A 19,775-nucleotide genomic window follows, 5' to 3' on the forward strand; every position below is an offset into this window, starting at 1 on the left:
TATCCCTAATTATACCCATTGCCTTCAGTCCTATGCCTCATCAAATAAGTGTAAGTGTGTTTGGACGAATTCCGTTTCAGACAATATCTATTCGATCTAGTCACGTGTCTAGCCGGCTGGTGAACTAACTAGGCGTTTACCCCAGACAGTTTGTCTTCAAATACAACTTTGATTTACTAATACATACATACATTTTTCGCCTGTTTTCCCGTTGTCCATCATTTTCTTCACAGACAGTCAGGTTTCTGGACGCCTACGTCACACAATCAATACATGAAGCCAACTGTCCTGTCATGTGTAAACGCAGGGTAACTCTCGAACGGATCAACCGATTTAGTCTACACTTTGGACGTAGTAATATTTTGCCTTACCCCTTTGCGAACAATGCCAAACTTTTCCACTAATAAATTAGTTGTTTTAAAATAATAAAACAACAACAATGGGATTAAGCCAGACTATTTTGAAAAAAAAAAACAAAATTGTATTAGCTATCCCAATAAAAAAACGGCCCCACCAATGTTCGATTTGAGAAACACTGGCACCGTTTGTATGGTTGGCTGCGACAAACTACCAACGACATTTTGTTATGTGCATTCGTCGAAATTCAACGACAAATAGCTGTGACAAAAGGTTTGGTTTGTTTCGCAAACACTTTCGTCTGAGTTGTGTTAGGTTGCCTAAGAAAAACTTCTCATTGAAGTTTTTTCTTTGTTCACCTTTATACTTCGAGCTGACGATTGATGTTCGGGTATACAAAGTTTCTTGTTGAAGAAGTTATTGAAAAATAACTTCGGTGGAGAATATCCACAAACAAGAAACAAGGGAACTGATGAGATCCAGTGGCGTGGATTGAAACTAGTCTTCCCTGCCTTACCCCTTTGCGAACAATGCCAAACTTTTTCCACTAATAAATTAGTTGTTTTAAAATAATAAAACAACAACAATGGGATTAAGCCAGACTATTTTGAAAAAAAACAAATGTAATTCAGTTAAAAATTGTATGGGGGCTATACCTAAACATAGACCTATTTCAAACAAAAATTACAATTTTTGGTGAAGAAGTTTCGGGACTGCATGGAACATCTAATGTCAAATTACGGGTAGTTCCGCCCGAAAATGCAGCTACAACATTCAAATACCAAAAATCGGAAGGTACAGTTATATGGGGGATATACCTAACACATGGACCTATGTTCACAATTTTCTGTGGAGAAGTTTTGTGAGTGCAAGGAACATCTAATGTCACATTACGTGTAGTTCAGTCAAAAAATTTACCTAGAACCCTCAAATACCGAAAATAGGGAGTTTCCGTTGAATCGGGGCTATACCTCAACATATCGTCATGCTTAAGTGTTTCATACACCATTTGCTTGATTCGAGAAAAACTCAAGTTAATTTTTGAGCCCATACGGGTTAAAAGTGGTACAAAAATCCAATACTTTAAGAGCTCAGTTCTACTAAACTCAAAGAATGTATCAGTAGTTTATTTCAGTCAGATACATATCTCTGAGAGCCTAGAAGTTATGGCCGATTTTTAAAATTGCAAAAGGTTGCTGAATTGTTCCATGGGTTCTTTTTTCGTGTTTTTGACTGTTTGTGTCAAAAGGAACACATTTTGTCACATTTCAACAGAACCACTTTTATCAATTGTGTTCCACCTCCCTTATGTAAAGTGCTACTGTGAGGTTGAAAATTCACGACTTCAAATGAAACATTTATATGAGCAAATAAATACATTATGGGTTATTATTATAGGTCTCCTTAACATTTATTGATTTGAAATATATAGAAGTAGCGTAGAATATGAGGTAAACATTTCGATCAGAACTGATTTTTGCATTTCTAATGTAACATAAAAACTTTAAACCCGTTTTTCTCAAAATACCTTTTTTTAGTCGGTGTCTACGATAACTTCAAGATGAAAGAACGTTTCTGCGTATATTTTTTGTGGGCTTAAATCAAAATCTTGTCTTAAAACGAAGGAATTTTTTATAGGATGCGTTACATTAAGCGAAAAGAAATTGAGGTTTTCATATAAAATTACATTATTCAAAAATATTTGGATTTAAAAACTATTATTATATGTTGACACTTTTTGGTGATGAAGTGTTGCGACCTCTATGAATCTCAAATTTTAAATTACAGCCAGTTCGATTAAAACTTGTAACTACTTACAAAATCCCTTTCTAACGCTTTATTTTAACAATGGCATGTCGCTCTGAATAACTAGTTATTTTATAATCACTAGAATAACTAGTTATTCTATGGCCACTAGGGTTATGACTTTTTTACAACCTCATATCCCTGTATCATAGCGTGATGAGTTTTGCCATAAGATTACATAAAATCATATTTATAAGGTGATTCGGTAAAAAAACCTCACGTACAAAATGATTTTAAAATTTGAATTTATCAAAATTATGGACAATTTTTTGAAGTCACTGTAAGCAGATACACAATTGAAAATAAACTTTAGAGTCACATGAGATATTTAAACTGATATAACATTTATTTCTCACTAATTTTCTTCAATTCTGAGAATCGTAAAAAAGTCGTAAACGCTTTTTTTAAGATATAATTTTTTAACAAAAAAATTTAAACTTTTTTCAAAGTGGTTTGTGCATGACCTTTTTCAATATTTGAATGAAATTAACATTATTATAGTTATTAGTAGGCTTATATTTATTCATACGCGCAACAAAAAATTATTTTTGAAAAAAAATTTTTTTTTCATTTCATACATTTTTTTAAAAAGTTATATTTATATTTTGCGGCGCCAACTCTAGCTCGAAAACTAATAAACCAATTGTCATATATTTTTGTGGCCGATTTCGAGAAAAACACAGTTTATATGCTGCACACAATATAACATAAATTGTTCCCATCCAACGCTCATACTGGGACAAGAAATCGATATTGTCTTGTTCTCATTGTCCTTTATCACTTTTACCCGATGCTTTCTCATGAAAACTCTATGATTATGTTTTTAATCGAATTTTGTATATGCTATTGATTGTGTAGAAAACTCGGATACACATGAACTATATCTGTTCCTGGCGGACAGATCCGGTCTACATCTAAAGCCCTCATTGATAATGAATCCTAGAAGAAAGATTCGCCGTTTGTCAGACTTCTGAGTTATGGCGGGATGAATCTGTCGTTGAGCAACAACAAATTTATGATGCCCTAATTCAGAAGCGTAGATTATGCGAAATTTACCGAAATACATAAACATAAAACTGGTAAAGGACAATGAAAACGTGAAAATATCGATTTCTAGGATAAGGGAAACCTACATTTAATTTTCGGTGGAATATTTTTGTAGAAAATTTCATTTTGTTTTACTTTTTGAGTTCAAGAACAAAAATGACATGGAAGGAACTGAGCTAGAAGAACAGCATACTCGACAGAAAGTTCCTCATTCTATTTAACTGAAAATATGTGATCTAAAAATGATGAAACAATATCTCCAAGCAGAGATATAAAGCTATTTTCTCAATGATTGATGGGGGTCAATCAAAAAATTCATTGTGTCATAATTCAGAAATTTCAACTATGGGACCCAAAGGGCAATTGAGGCTTTCATTCCGAAAAGGAATTTTTCCTCCCCCAGATCTTAACTTCCATTTTGTGTCACAGGGTATTAAGTAAGATTTCCCATTGAGACAACAATGTCTTTCATAGAAGACAAGGATGACTTCTCATAAAAAACAAGATGAGAATACCAATAGACGTTTGTGAGAAGACCAGTAAGACTTCTGACGAAAGATTTTAAAGGTCCAATCTTAATTCGATTGTCATAGAACTTTACTTTTGTTTGCAAAAATGTAAAGAATCAATTGGATCAACAAAATAGGGAAGAATAGACTACACTTCAGAGGATAGTAAATATCCTGTGGATTGTCCTTTAACTTAGTAATAAAATACCGTTTGCCTACATGTTTTCTTATACCTTTCTTTTAAAATAAATAATGATTTAAAAAAAATATTCTTGTTCCAAATTTAATGTTATATGCCTGATGAGGCGACTCCTAGCCTCATCACTACAATGCAGCCCAAGAAAACCTAAGGAAAAACCCAAGAACGAAAACACGCGGGTGATGTATCTTCTTCGATGGTTCGAAAGAAACTCAAATTTTATTTACTATTCTACAAAATATTTACAACTCTTAAAACTAACACACACAGACAATACATTTAGTAATGTACGCTGTGTACATAAATACATCATGCACACCACGCACACACTGCGTTGCGGGTGATAAGAAACATACACTATTTTATTACCGACCCTTTCTATTTATGGCCGACATCTGTTATGTGTAAAGATAGCACATTGGTGCGTTGACTAAAATCTACCTGACACCATTAAAAACAATTCTATAAAATTGTCCATACTCCCCGCCGTGAAAAGATCCTAATCTTTTAACAATTGTATGTATTAGTATCTTATCTTTTACAAACTAAATTTTTTAGTAATATTGCAATTACATTTAATTTTGTAACTGCTGAAGGCATTACTTATATTCTAAAACTAATTATATGAATGCAACAATTATTATAACTTAATTCTAGGTGATGGCACCCAACACCTTCAGCAACCAGCTCGGACGGGGACTTCTTTTCCATTGCTTAATTACGTGGTAAATCCATTTTCTTCGTAGAGGATAACCTGAAACATTGCTAGCGTCAGCTCTGGTTGTGCGATAACCGGTAACTTCTTCATTGGCATTAAACATCGATGCCTTTTTGCTAGCGCCACCTTGTATTTCTTGTGACTTCATAACCATGTGGATCGGAGGTTCATATGTTGCACTAACTCTCAATTTGTTGATATCACCCTCAATGGTGCCTGAGCGATGGAAATTGACGTCATTCTCTTTGTCATTGGCATTAGGTTTAAATTGGAAACCACCGATATGTACTTCTTTAGTACCTTTCTTCAGTACCATTTCTTCAAGATCACTTTGGGAAATTTCGATGTGATCTTTCTCCCTGCTGGGTTGACTCATATCTTCTTCGTTCCACAGTAATTTGTCGTACATAGCACTTTCTTCTTGTAGTTGTTGTTGTGCCATTCCATTTCGTAGACGTCGCAATTCATCTTCCAGATTTACTACCTCAGCAGCATGGCATGTCCGTTCCTGTTGGATCAATTCCTCCAAATCACGATTACGGGTATTCAATGCAGCATTTGTAGCTTCCAACTCATTAATGCGACTATTCAAGCTATGATTGGCTTCTGCTTGAAGACTATTAATCTCTTGTTGGTACATCATTTCAAGTTTGCGCATTTGTTCTTCGTGTTGTTCACGCAACTGTTGTAACACTGCACTGATTTCAGCTTGGTGGCGAGAATGTATTTCATCAATTTCTCGCAAATGACTTTGCTCCTTAAACGTGAGTTCTTCGCGTAGTCTCTGAATGCGGTTTTGCAAATCCGTACGGATCATGGATTCAGCGTTTAAATATTTACGAGCTTCGTCCAATTGTTGTCGTAGACACTCCGATTCTTTCTGCACTTCACAAAGATTTTCCACAGCCTTTTCCTTTTCAGCATAAGCAGCATTGTATTTGACGGTAACGTCAGTGACCTGTGACTCATACATGCGAGCCTTTTCTTCAGCAAGTCGGCAGTCCTTGATTTGTTGATCCAATTTGGACTTAAATTGCTCATTTTCTTCTCGTAATCGATTTGTTTCACTTTTTAATTTTCGCGAAACATCCACGCACGCCTTTTCATTCTCAGTTTTCGAGCTCCTAACAACTTCCTGTATAGGCCCTAAACTACCTGAGAACTGTGCCTCATAATTTATGTTCACCTTTTTTGGTGCTACTCTTGAAATGTTCCCACTTCTTACTATTTGGTAACAAATTTGCAGATAATGGTAATGACTTGTGTAGTCACCCTCTATCCCTACTACCTCCAAATATCGCACGTAATGTGACAATAATGACTGATAACTCTTTTCGAAGTCTTTTGTTCTTGAGAAAAGAGCTTTTCTAATCTCCCCCCAAAAATCAAAAGAAGCATCTACTAAATTAATTGTTTCCCTAATATTTGGCGGTCCTGTTTGGAGCAGTCCGGATTTCTTTCCACACTGTTCCGATGAACTTAAGCTGTTCACCTCAGCTATAAAATCTACATTATGTAAACGTGGCACTTCTATAGGCACAAACAAACCCATAGCTTCCATGTTTTCCTCTATGCTTTTAACGGCATATTGCACTCCCACAGCGAATATGCAATGATCGTATGGTACTTTTTCCATACGTCGGAGCTCCCTTTCGTTACCTAAAAAGTCCGTTCTTGCTTCCGCGAAAGAACTAACTATTTTGGAACACTTTTCCCTAATTTCCTTGGCTACACTTGTTTGAGCAATTTTGTATATTTGTAAATCAATGGACACTATATACTCGCCCAACATCCTTTGATGTTGGATGAATTCTTCGAAATTCATTTTCGCGAGCTATATTTTTTGTCACTTTATTATTTTTTTTTTATTTGTTATTAAAATTGACCTAACATACTCTTTGCTTCGAGTATGCGTCTTTTAATAACCTAACACAGTCACTTTTTTCTACAGCACTGCACTACACGTATAAACTACACAACGTTCTCCTTTGGAACTGCGAGCCTACCACGTCACTTAAATAGCGGATCTATTACGTGTTTTTACTAAACATATAACAATCACTTTGGGGTCACCAAATGATGAGGCGACTCCTAGCCTCATCACTACAATGCAGCCCAAGAAAACCTAAGGAAAAACCCAAGAACGAAAACACGCGGGTGATGTATCTTCTTCGATGGTTCGAAAGAAACTCAAATTTTATTTACTATTCTACAAAATATTTACAACTCTTAAAACTAACACACACAGACAATACATTTAGTAATGTACGCTGTGTACATAAATACATCATGCACACCACGCACACACTGCGTTGCGGGTGATAAGAAACATACACTATTTTATTACCGACCCTTTCTATTTATGGCCGACATCTGTTATGTGTAAAGATAGCACATTGGTGCGTTGACTAAAATCTACCTGACACCATTAAAAACAATTCTATAAAATTGTCCAATGCCTATAACGTGGAACAAATTTCGCCTGGAGTCGGAGACGAGTTATTTTTTTCGACTCAGACTCCGACTCCAGCAAAATTGCTCGACTCCGACTCGTAGACTCCGAAACCCTGGTTTTTAGGCTAAGCGTACTCAGGACAGTTTGACATACGACCATGTGTTTGGTTGTTTACAGTGGCTTGATTAAGACACCTCCAAAACATGGGTTTTGAACGCTTTTACAGCACCTTCTGGCGAAGAATATCGTTGACTACGCCTTTTTATACCCTACACCACTATGTGGAAAGGGTATTATAAGTTTGTTTTGGGAAAAATTCATGTAACACCGCGAAATATTCGTCGGAGACCCCCAATGTGGTATACCAATCTTCATATCTCGGCGAGATAAAGCGATTTTGAGATGTGTGTCCGTCCGTCCGTCCGTGTGTCCGTCTGTCCATTATAAATTGTAATCAAACTCCAGGCCGCAATTATGAACCGATCGTCACGAAATTTGGTATGGAGGTCGGTTTCACATCAGAATAGATCGCTATTTTAATTGGTGATGATCGTAAAATATTTAGCGGGTGAAATGGACCAAAAACATAATTTTTATCCGATTTTGTAGCTGCTCTGTAGGTTGCAATAATAGTCCGATCGCCTCGACATTTTAAATAAGATGAGAGTATATGACAAAGTAGATGTTTGCAATTTGAGATGGCGATCAGATAATATTTAGAGGGTCAAATAGACCACAACTTTTGTGTGAAAATTGTGAAAATTTTTAATAAACAGCTTATATCTTTGTTCCTGAAAGACACATTCCCCACTTGTGAGTTATATCTGGAAGACGATCTCTTGACCTTTCAATTGATGTCAATTATGTTGATGTACGAGATCAGAGATCAACAGAGTTACAGCCTAATATATCCAGTTTTTTGTTTGCAGTGTAATCAGAAACCCACTAGAGGTCGCAATTATAGCCCAATAGTCACGAAATTTTGCACGAGGTAAGAGTTTAGGTTGAAGAAAATGCCTATAATTTTGCATGATGATCTGATATTATTTAGCGGTTGACATACACCATTACTTTTGTATGAAAAATATACAAATTTTATTTTTGGTTCATATTTTGATTCCTGGAGGGCATATACCGGCAAAGTAGCCTACATATGGAATAATAACTCCTGACCTTTCCCCTGATGCAAATTGCAATAATGTGTCTGCTAGATAACGCACCTACTGCCTGATATATAATGTGTTTTGTGCAGAGAACCACAATTTCCTCCCATGCTACAAATTGTCTCTTTCATGACAGAGAAATTTTCAGTTCAGTTGTCAAATTGGATTTTTATACAAATATTGCAACATGGGGTCGCCTCGCCACCTATTTGATACCTCAGGATTTAGGGTAAAGGGGATACAAACAAAATAGACCAAATATGTGTCTCATCGAAATATTGGTTTTAGACCCAAGTATATTTGGACGATATTCGTTTCAGACAATTTGGAGTCTCTTTAGCGCTGTCCGTTCATCCGTCTCTCTGGTGCGCACGATAACTCTCGAACATATCTACCGATTAGAACCAATTTTATACAACGTAATGGTTTGCCCAAACTTTGTTTAAGTTCGAATGTAGGCTATGTCGGTCCACACCTCCCCCAAATAAGTTCAAAATTATTTTCGAAAAATTGTTGAACGATAACTGGCGAACTGAGTAATCGATTTGCTCCATACTTTCCATATATTATTATTCCTTCCAGATATAGATCGGATAAGACTATATCGGTCCTTAGGGTACCTCCCACACAAAATTCGGAAAAGGGAAATTTAAGAGTCCTCTCGAATTGTTTTGAAATTTCTTCAGCAGATTGTACTTGCGCCGCAAATCCGCAAGTTAACTCTCAAGGATATTTTCTGATTGGTCGAAACTTTGCACATCGTATTATTTCATCCAGTCATGTGTCAGTTCAGAATATGGGCTATATCGGTCCGTCCTTCGAGGATCTCCCACACAAAATTTGGGAAAAGTGCAGTTTGAGGACCCGTATCGGATCTATTTGATCATTATTTTCTTTTTGAAGAATAATGTTGTTTTTACTGTCCCTATTCTGGTCCCTTACCCGGGGTAAGTCATACTTCCTGAGATTATAGTCCAGAAGTTCCAAAATCCCCTGCCGGCTCCAACTAAAATTACAAATCTGAAAAAATTATTCTCAAACTTTTCCAAAACTCAGAAGTTAGCTTACTAAAATTGATTTGGTATAGCCCCATATTACGATACCTACAGATTCCACGTATTTTGAAGCAAACTCGTGTTACATCTTCTATCTTCTTTACTGTATAATTGAACATGAATAATTTTGGGATTTATAAATTTGTTTGCATGCATGTTTTTGAATTTCTATTCATTGTTATTTATTTCTACCGGTATAAAATATATTTTTGATATCACAATATATTATTTTCGAATATTTTTTAGAAATGTAAAATTTATATATTTTTCCAGAAACATCCCAGTAAAGACAAGGGAGGCTTCTCTTATATCAATGGATTAATATTAAGTTATTGATATGTGACCTATTTTTTATCGCCGAGTCCGAACGGCGTGTCCTAAGTTGCCACTTGTAGAGACGTTTTTCATGGCTGAAATACTCAGGGGTATTTTGTAACCGTAGACAATTTGATGGGAATCAACACGGACATCCAGCGTGCAAGGCGGTTGCACATAGCTAATTCCTACAGGTTGTGGTGTAGGGTATCACATGGTCGGCCCCGTCCGACTATAGCCTTTGCTTACTTGTTTTAAAATCGATTTGTGCGTGAACTTTTTTTATATTTCGATGGAATAAACGATAGCTTAGCGATTGTTAGGAAAAAGTTCATTCATTCCTGCTACAGGAAATCATTTTTGAGAAAAAATGTCAAAAAGTCATAACCCTAGGGACACTAGGACCGTCCGTGTGTCCGTCTGTCCATTATAAATTGTAATCAAACTCCAGGCCGCAGTTATGGTCCGATCGTCACGAAATTTGGTATGGAGATCGGTTTCACATCAGAATAGATCGCTATTTTAATTGGTGATGATCGTGAAATATTTAGCGGGTGAAATGGGCCAAAAACATAATTTTTATCCGATTTTGTACCTGCTCTGTAGGTCGCAATAATAGTCCGATCGCCTCGAAATTTTAAATAAGGTAAGAGTATATGACAAAGAAGAAGCTTGCAATTTGAGATGGCGATCAGATAATATTTAGAAGGTTATATGGACCACAACTTTTGTGTGAAAATTGTGAAAATTTTTAATATACAGCTTATATCTTTTTTCCTGGAAGAGACATTCGGGAAAGTAAGCTATACTTGGAAGAGGAACGCTTGACCTTTCTATTGATTTCAACGGTGTTGGTGTACATGATAAAATAACAGAGTTACAGCCTAATATACCCAGTTATTTGTTTGTAGTGTTATCATAAACACGCTAGAGGTCGCAATTATAGATCAATAATCACGAAATTTTGCACGAGGTAAGAGTTTGGGTAGAAGAAGATGCCTAAAATTTTGTATGATGATCTGATATTATTTAGCGGGTGAAATGGACCATTACTTTTGTATGAAAAATATAAACATTTTATAGTTGGTCCATATTTTAATTTCTGGAGGGCATATACCGCCAAAGTAGCCTACATATGAAAAAAGAACGACTGACCTTTCCACTGATACAAATTGCAATAATGAGATTCGTAGATAACGGATAAAATGGATTTTCTGTAGAGAACCACATTTTCCTACCATGCTATAAATTGTCTCTATCATACAGAGAAATTCCCAGTTTGTTAGTTATTGCAAATTACGTGGAGCCCAAGCGTATTAATTGTCCAACTGGATTTTTATGTATGTATATCGCACCTTTTCAACAAAAGGGAAGTTATTAAAAATTTTTACTTTTTATTAAAAAATTAGTTTCCCTACCCACTGTAAAAATCTGTCATTACTTTGTCTATACCAATTTTCATGTCTTCATCGCCGCCTTTTTTCAAAATATACTCGGTGTCGCTACGGTAAAAGTTTTTTATACCCTACACCACTATGTGGGGAGGGTATTATAAGTTGGTTTTGGCCAAAAAGTTTGTAACGCATCGAAATAATGGTCGTAGACCCATACTTATATATACCAAAATGAATGTCTCGACGAGCTGTGTCGATCTGGCTATGTGTGTCCGTCCGTCTGTCCATCTAAACCTTGTAATCACGCTACAGGTCGCAATTTTGATCGGATCGTCACGAAATTTTGGATGTTGATGGGGGTCCCGGAGGGGAAGAAGCCTATTGATTTTGGTGATGGTCGGATAATATTTAGGGGTCAGAATGGGCAAAAAACGTATGTGGATAAAAAGACAACGTTTTCTTCCAAAGCGAATATCTCAGCTTCTATACGGGGTATGCCAAAAGCAAAACCTGACAATAAAAGTAGAAAATATCACCTTTCTAATAGTGAAAAGTAGGTTCTCGTAGGTGATCAAACAACGAAGATATCACAATAGTCGCAAATAAAACCCAAATTTTCATTTTTGCGATTTTAATTATAATGACGAATATCACAGCTTTGGTTGGGGACTTTCCAAAAGCAAAGCCTGGCTATGAAAGTAGAAGATCCCATCTTTACAATGATGTAACCTAGGTCGGCGTAGGTGACCAAATAACGGAGATATCACAATAGTCGGTAATACATCCCATTTTTCCACTTTTTTGGAAATCACGCTACTGGTCTCAATTTTGATCGGATCATCACGAAATTTTGAGGGTTAAAGGGGGTCACACAGATGAAGAAGCCTATTGATTTTGGTGATGGTCGGATAATATTTAGGGGTCGTAATGGACAAAAAACTTATTTGGAGAAAAAGACAACGTTTTTTTCCTAAGCAAATATCTCAGCTTCAATATGGGGTATACCAAAAGCAGAACCTGGCCATGAAAGTAGAAAATATCGCCTTTCTAATGATGTAAAGTGGGTTCTTGTAGGTGATCAAACAACAAATATATCGCAATAGCCGCTAATAGAACTCAACTTTTTATTTTTGCGATTTTAATAATAATGACGAATATCACAGTTTTGGTTGGGGATCTTCCAAAAACAAAGTCTGACTATGAAAGTAGAAAATCCCGTCTTTACAGTGATGCAAAGTAGGTTGGCGTAGGTGGCCACATAACGGAGATATCACAATAGTCGGCAATACATCCCATTTTTTCATTTTTTTGTAATCACGCTACAGGTCGCAATTTTGATCGGATCGTCACGAAATTTTTGGGGCTAATGGGGATCCTACAGAAAAAGAAGCCCATTGATTTTGGCGATGGTCGGATAATATTCAGGGGTCGGAATGGGCAAAAAAACTTATTTGGAGAAAAAGTCAATGTTTTATTTCAAAGCGAATATCTCCGCTTCTAAAAGGGGTATATCAAAAGCAAAACCTGCTAATGAAAGTAGAAAATATCACCTTTGCAATGTTGTTGTCGTAGGTGATCAAACAACGAAAATATCGCAAAAGCCGCTAATAGAACACAACTTTTCATTTTTGCGATTTTAGTAATAATGACGAATATCACAGCTTTGGTTCGGGACCTTCCAAAAGCAAAGTCTGACAATGAAAGTAAAAAATCCCATCATTACAATGATGTAAAGCAGTTTGGCGTAGGTATCCAAATAACGGAGATATCGCAATAGTCGGTAATACTCGTACATCCCATTTTTCCACTTTTTTGGAAATCACGCTACAGGTCGCAATTTTAATTGGATCGTCACGAAATTTTGGGTATTATTGGGGGTCCCACAGAGAAAAAAACCTTTTGATTTTTTATAATGGTCGGATATTATTCAGGGGTCGGAATGTGACAAAAAAAATATTTGGAAAAAAGACCAACGTTTTATTTCAAAGTTAATATCTCCCTTCTGTTGGAGGTATATCGGAAGCAAAACCTGGCAAGGAAAGTAGAAAATATCACCTTTACAACGATGTGAAGTAGGTTGTCATAGTTGGTCAAACAACAGAGATATCGCAATAGTCGGTAATGCATCACTTTTTCCATTTTTGTGCAATCACACTACGAAATTTTGATCGGATCCTCACGAAATTTTGGGGGTTGATGGGGGTCTCACAGAGAAAGAAGCCTATTGATGGTTGGCGTACATCCCAATTTTCTATTTTTTTACTTGAGTTGTACTGCGTTTCAACAAAATTGACCTGTATTAATGAAGACATTCAGAGCAAAGGCGCTAAGCTATCCCAATTTTAATATTTTGAATTTTATTAGTCAAAAGCTTATGAACAGGGGTAGTGGTGTAGGGTATCACATAGTCGGCCCCGACCCGACTATAGCCTTGGCTCACTTGTTTTAATATTAATTTTGGTGAATGTGAAGGCACCCACTAACCTCCTCCGGGCGTATAATTTTGGGATTTATACATACAAAAATTTACCGCCCAGTCCGAACGGCTTGCACTAAGACAACACTTGTAGAGAAGTTTTTCATGGCTGAAATACTCAAGAAATGTCGCCAACATGACTGAGGGTTATTTTACCACCGTTGATTGATTCCCCGGCCAGGTAACTTCAAATTTTCAACGGTGGGAAAATACCCCTCAGTAATGTTGGCGACATTTTCTGAGTATTTCAGTCATGTAAAACTTCTCTGCAAGTGGTGGCTTAGGGCACGTCGTTCCAACTCGGCAATAAACTGTAGGTCCCCATATCAGGAAATATGAATCGAGGTGCACTCATTGATATGAGAGAAGTCTCCTTTGTACTTTACAGGATGTTTGTGGAACAATTATTATATTATTATTTAAGCTTGATGTGATAAGATGACAGAATCCACAAAGTTATATCTTAAAATAAGTTTATTTGTTCCTTAAAGGAATTTTGATTTGCTGAAAGCTAATTTCCAGGGGTAGTGGTGTAGGGTATCACATGGTCGGCCCCGTCCGACTATAACCTTTGCATACTTGTTTTTTTTTCATCTAGGAACATTGTAGTTTCAGAATCCATAAATCTTCCCAGGTGTAAGCTCCTTTCATTTAAAGTTGGTTCAAGAGCACAGTGTTCTTTGTAGTTTTAACAGTTTGTTATTTACAGACCCCTGGGGCTGGATTCTTGTTCTGTGAAAATTTTAAATGAAAAATATTTTCTTTATCATTTTTTTTCATTTGACATTAATTTCCTTTATAAAGGTTATCATTTCACATTTTCATAGAAACAGAATTGGACCTCTGGGGCTGGATTCTTGTTTTATGAAAATTTGAAATGAAAAATATTTTCTTTATAATTCTTTTGATTTGAAATTTATTTCCTTTATACAATTTTTCATTTCACATTTTCATGGAAATAGAATTGAGCCGCTAAGGTGGGGATAACTTTGGCTCTGTTCCAGAACCTGCAAGAAACTACTTTTTTTTACTACGATAACATTTTTTCCTTTATGTTATCGAAAAAACAGTAAAAATTAGTAGATTCTTGGAGTACTTGAACAGAAATATTAATAAATTTGTGAATTTCGGCTTAATAAATAATTCCCAGAATGTTCATTACGGTTATAACTTTTTTGCAAGTTTTGCAAATGAAATGCGATGTCATTTTTTTCTCTATTCCGCACCAAATGCATTGAAGTTCAGAAATGCATTTTTTAATTGTATTTGTTTTATGTCATTATACGCTTTCCGTAATAACTTATAAATAGTTGTAATCTAATTTAAAATCAATATCAAACCATTCTGGACCAACTTATCAAATCGCGATATTTCAGAGCATTTTATGCACCTTTGACAATACTGCAATTTTTTGTTTTTCTTTATAAACTCGCGAATTTTAGGGATATATTTATTGTACCTATCGAACAAGAGAATACGTGGCCATTTGCAACGAATTCGCGAAAGTTACAGACTGTTTTTAATGACTTTGCCTGTGAGAATCGCATTTGTTTTTTGTTTTCTATAAATTTTTATTCAAACAAAGCAAATTAAATTTTTTAAATAGAAAAATCATCAAAAGGACTGTAGTAATACCAGTCGGTGCGGAAACTTTTTTCACAGAATCAAATTAAAACACGCGTTTTCGTTATCAGGACAATATTCCGCACATGGTATTTTTTGGTTATAGCCCTAATGTCCATATGTTCTAGAAAATTGTTTACTGAAATCTTAGGAACATTTTTGTGGTTGACTGTATCCTTACATTTTGACGGTTCGGTATATATGGACCAGAATCGGTGAAAAAAATATAAAAGTCAAATATTTTCTAAAGAGTTTTGGATTTCGAAATTCCTTAACCCGGGGTTTCGGTATTTTTCGAGGCAATTTCGGGACTGCGGGATTTGTCGGGACTTGGCACTATAGGAGTATTTTGTGAAGTAAAAAAATGAAAATTTCATTGAAAATTTTAATAAATTAAAATAAATAAGATAAGAAAATAGTTTTGTAATAAAAAATAGGAACAGAACTGGGAGATATTAATTCCTTAGCAAAAAAAGCTATTTCGCATGATGATTCTTATTACACTTAGGTCTTTAATTGTTTATTTTTCTTAACCCTGGAACCGATCACAGAACACGAACACATAAACGACGAACACATCATCGACATGAAAAATACAATTTTATTTGAAATTTAAACTTATAGCTCCGTTCGATAGCACAAAAATGTTTACAAATGAGAATTTATGGGCCAGAACCATAGAATGAAGGATAAAATTCGTATTTGTTATGCTATTTTAACCTACAGATTTTGTATGTTCTAAATCTAAGGTAAATTCGTCATTGACGATATTTACCTTGAATATGAAGTTGGATTGATTTTATGCGTTCACAATTTATGTTCTTTATGTGAAGAGCTACAACTTTGCCCCTGAGAGAAAATCGAATTTATCTACGGTTTCGAAGTTATAATCCAAACAAATTGATCCCTTTTAAAATCAAAAACCTCAATTCTTTGAAGGCTTATAACGCGAATGATGATAAGATAGGGAAAAACGGCGAGATACGTGTCTTCTCTTCTACGAACATTACGGTATGTCTTCTACTATACGCCGCTGTCAGAATGTGGTTAATAATTTTTGTGTTGCATAGTGTGTTTAGAACATTTGAGGCTGAATTTGTTTTCAATTTCAACACACTTCATATTTTTATACCCTATACCACAATGTGGAAAAGGGTATTATAAGTTTGTTTTGGTAAAAATTCATGTAACACCGCGAAATATTCGTCGGAGACCCCCAATGTGGCATACCAATCTTCATATCTCGACGAGATAAAGCGATTTTGAGATGTGTGTCGGTCCGTCCGTCCGACCGTCCGTCTGTCCATTATAAATTGTAAACACGCTCCAGGCCGCAATTATGGACCGATCGACACGAAATTCTTATTGGTGATGATCGTGAAATATTTAGCGGGTGAAATGGACCAAAAGCATAATATTTATCCAATTTTCTAGCGCCTCTGTAGGTCTCAATAATAGTCCGATCAACGCGTAATTTTAAATAAGGTAAGAGTATATCACAAAGGAGAAGCTTGCAATTTGAGATGGCGATCGGATAATATTTAGAGGGTTAAATGGACCAAAACTTTTGTGTGAAAATTGTGAAAATTTTTAATATACAGCTTACATCTTAATTCCTGGAAGTGACATTCCGGACAAGTGAGATATACTTGAAAGTGGAACGCTTGACCTTTCAATTGATGCCAATTATGTTGGTGTGCATGATCAGATAAAAGAGTTAAAGCCTAATATATTCCGTTATTTGTTTCTAGTGTAATAATAAACTCGCTAGAAGTCGCAATTATACATCAATAGTCTCGAAATTTTGCACCGGGTAAGAGTATAGATCGAAAAAGATGCCTACAATTTTGAATGATGATCTGATATTCTTTAGCGGGTGAAATGGACCATCACTTTTGTATGCAAAATATAAAAATTTTATTTTTGGTCGATATTTTAATTCCTTGAGGACATAAATATTTCGCGAAGTAGCCTACATATGGAAAAAACTACTGACCTCTCCTCTGACGTAAATTGCAATAAAGTGTTTGCTAGATAACGGGCCTACTGCCTAATATATAATGGGTTCTGTGTAAAGAACCACATTTTTATCCCATGCTACATATTGTCTCTCCAAAAGTTTATGTAACACCACGAAATATTCGCCCTTATGTGGTATGCCAAAATTCATATCTCGAAGAGATAAAGCGATTTAGCGATGTGTGTCCGTCCATTAAAAATTGTAAACAAGCTTAAGGCCGCAATTATGGACCGATTGTAACGAATTTTTTAAGGAGATTGGCCAGAATAGAAATGATTAATTTTTGGTGATGATCGTGAAATGTTCAGGGGATGAAATGGACCAAAAACAAAAATTTAACCAATTTTGTAGAGGTTCTGTAGGTCAAAATAATAACCCCCAAAACTTTAAACAAAGTTTGAGTTTATGATGAAGAAGAAGCGTACAAATCAACGTGAAGATCAGTAGTGGGATTCTGTAACACATTTTTGATGTTACCGACAAAAATCGGTAAAATTAAATCGCAAAACTATGACTAAAAACATAAAGAAAAGTTGGCATCACTGTTTGTGTCGGTAGAGGCTAGCGACTACTTTTTATTCATCGTTAATTTACCGATAAATTTCGTTAATTACCGAAATTATAATCATTTTAATTTTACCGACAATTATCGATAACTGCAAAAATGATTTACAGAATCCCACTACAGATCAGAATACTTAGCGGATTAAATTGACTGAAACTTTTGTGTGATATTGGTAAAAATTTTAATAACGTAGCGGTTAAACAACGGAAGTAGTAGTCCTACATAAGTGGGTTTCATTACATTTTAGTTTGTGTGAACTAAATTTTCCTTTCCTGCTACAAAAATGTCTGTGTCATGCTAGATAACTTTTTGCTTTTGGTCATAAGTATTATACATTACATCTCTGATATTTGATAATTAAATTTTCACAATCATTGAAAAGAAGTTCCGTGGAGAGCGATTGTCCAGGGATAGTGGTATAGGGTATCCCATGGTCGGCTCCGTCCGACTATAGACTTTTCTTACTTGTTTTATTATATTTTATTCCGCTCTCTGCTGGATTTGATCATGTAAACTTCTGATTTGTAGCCGAATACACTACACACTTTGCCACGCGTACGAACGTTAAGGGTTGTTTAAAAGATCGACTCACTCTGATCAAGAATATATGTACTTTATATAATCGCAAATGGTTATTTCAATGCGTTACAGACAGAAAAACAAACTTAATGTACCCTCCATACTATGGTGGAGGGTATAATAAATAAAAAGTAACAATAATATATTTTAACACTTTAAGATATTTAAACCTTTTTTTCAATCAAATATATACCATTAAATTAGATATGTAATTATTTTTCATTTCCTCTTAACAGGAATTTAATATCTTTGATTGCACAACGGCAAAGACTAGTTTTTTTTTCAATTGTCATGAATGTTTTTTATTACACTATTTTGCAATATAAAAAACTTCACCCCACACCTAAACAAAGGTGCAAAAAAATTGACACTGACGGACATCTACAACATTATCTACAAAGTCACTAGACAAACAAACTAAAGCAATCCTTATCGTCTTTGATGGAAATAAGCGTCAAGTTTATGGCAGGATACAAACTGAGTGCTAAGCTCAATAACTCATACTCTCTGACCCATGCCAATCAATATCAAGTTTATTATTCAGGGAATAAACTGTAAAGAATTCCTGGCATTTCAAAGTAACTTAGGGTCCGGTAACATTTGGGTGAGTGAACTAGAAAAACACCAGTGTGTGACAGCAGCATGCGTTATATGTACATATGTATGTGTTTATGTAGTTTTCATTGTGAAGAAAAGCTAACTAACCCCCCTCAAAAAGAAATTCTGACATTTTTAACAGAAGTTAAAAAAGCTTCTAGACAAATAAATTACAGTCAATATTTTTTTGATGTTTAAAAAGTGTTCACTCACATGAAGACATTTTATGATTGATGTGATCAAATGAAAATGCAATATTCAAAATTGACGAAGGGGATGTATGAAATTGAAAATGTGATATAAAGTTTTCCATTGTAGTTTAGACCACTTTATAGATTTTAAACAAATAACGTGCCAGTCTATGGCAAACATGTAAATATAATAAAAGCAAAGAAGAATTGTAGGAAAACAAAAACATAAATAAATTCTTTTCAAATTTAAAAGATGTTTTTGATATATATTTCTTTAAGTTTATCTTAACAAAAAATTCTTGAGATTTTAAAATGTTGAAACAGAAGTAGACTTAAACACTCGAGCACAAGGACTACTGTTTAGAAAAAGTATTAAAGAATAGGAAGGAAATATAAAGGAAAGAACTCTTTGAATTCGCAAACAAACAATAAATGATACTTTGCAACATTCTTGCTGCAGGCAAAAAACATTCAAACAAAAATAGAAGAATACTAGACAATAGACAAAGTGAAAAAATAGAAACATAAAAGGAATAATATTAGAAAATAGAACAACAAAGAAACTAGTTTAAATAGAAAGTGTTCAACAAAAAATTGACACAAAAACTATAACATACACACAGTTTGTCAACTATTTCATTGCAAAAACAAAATTATTACAAAATCTTTATAAATAAAAATCAAATGTCGTTCGTTGGTAATGGCA

General features: G+C 35.0%; 2 protein-coding genes across 14 annotated transcripts in view; both read right to left on the reverse strand.

Moving 5' to 3' along the window:
- The window catches only part of LOC141389178 (lamin-C-like), a 120,995-nt gene extending 115,386 nt beyond the window's left edge, over nucleotides 1-5,609 (reverse strand). The window contains exon 1 of the mRNA XM_073960313.1: nucleotides 4,641-5,609. Coding sequence (XP_073816414.1) covers nucleotides 4,641-5,609 — 969 coding nt within the window. The remainder of the gene's footprint in view (nucleotides 1-4,640) is intronic.
- Nucleotides 1-19,775, reverse strand: part of cpx (synaptic transmission protein complexin) — a 1,026,747-nt gene that overhangs the window by 889,701 nt on the left and 117,271 nt on the right. The window lies entirely within an intron of this gene.

The sequence above is a fragment of the Musca autumnalis genome, unplaced genomic scaffold (assembly GCF_047663935.1).
Source record: "Musca autumnalis isolate F117 unplaced genomic scaffold, ASM4766393v1 scaffold_1, whole genome shotgun sequence".
NCBI lineage: Eukaryota > Metazoa > Arthropoda > Insecta > Diptera > Muscidae > Musca > Musca autumnalis.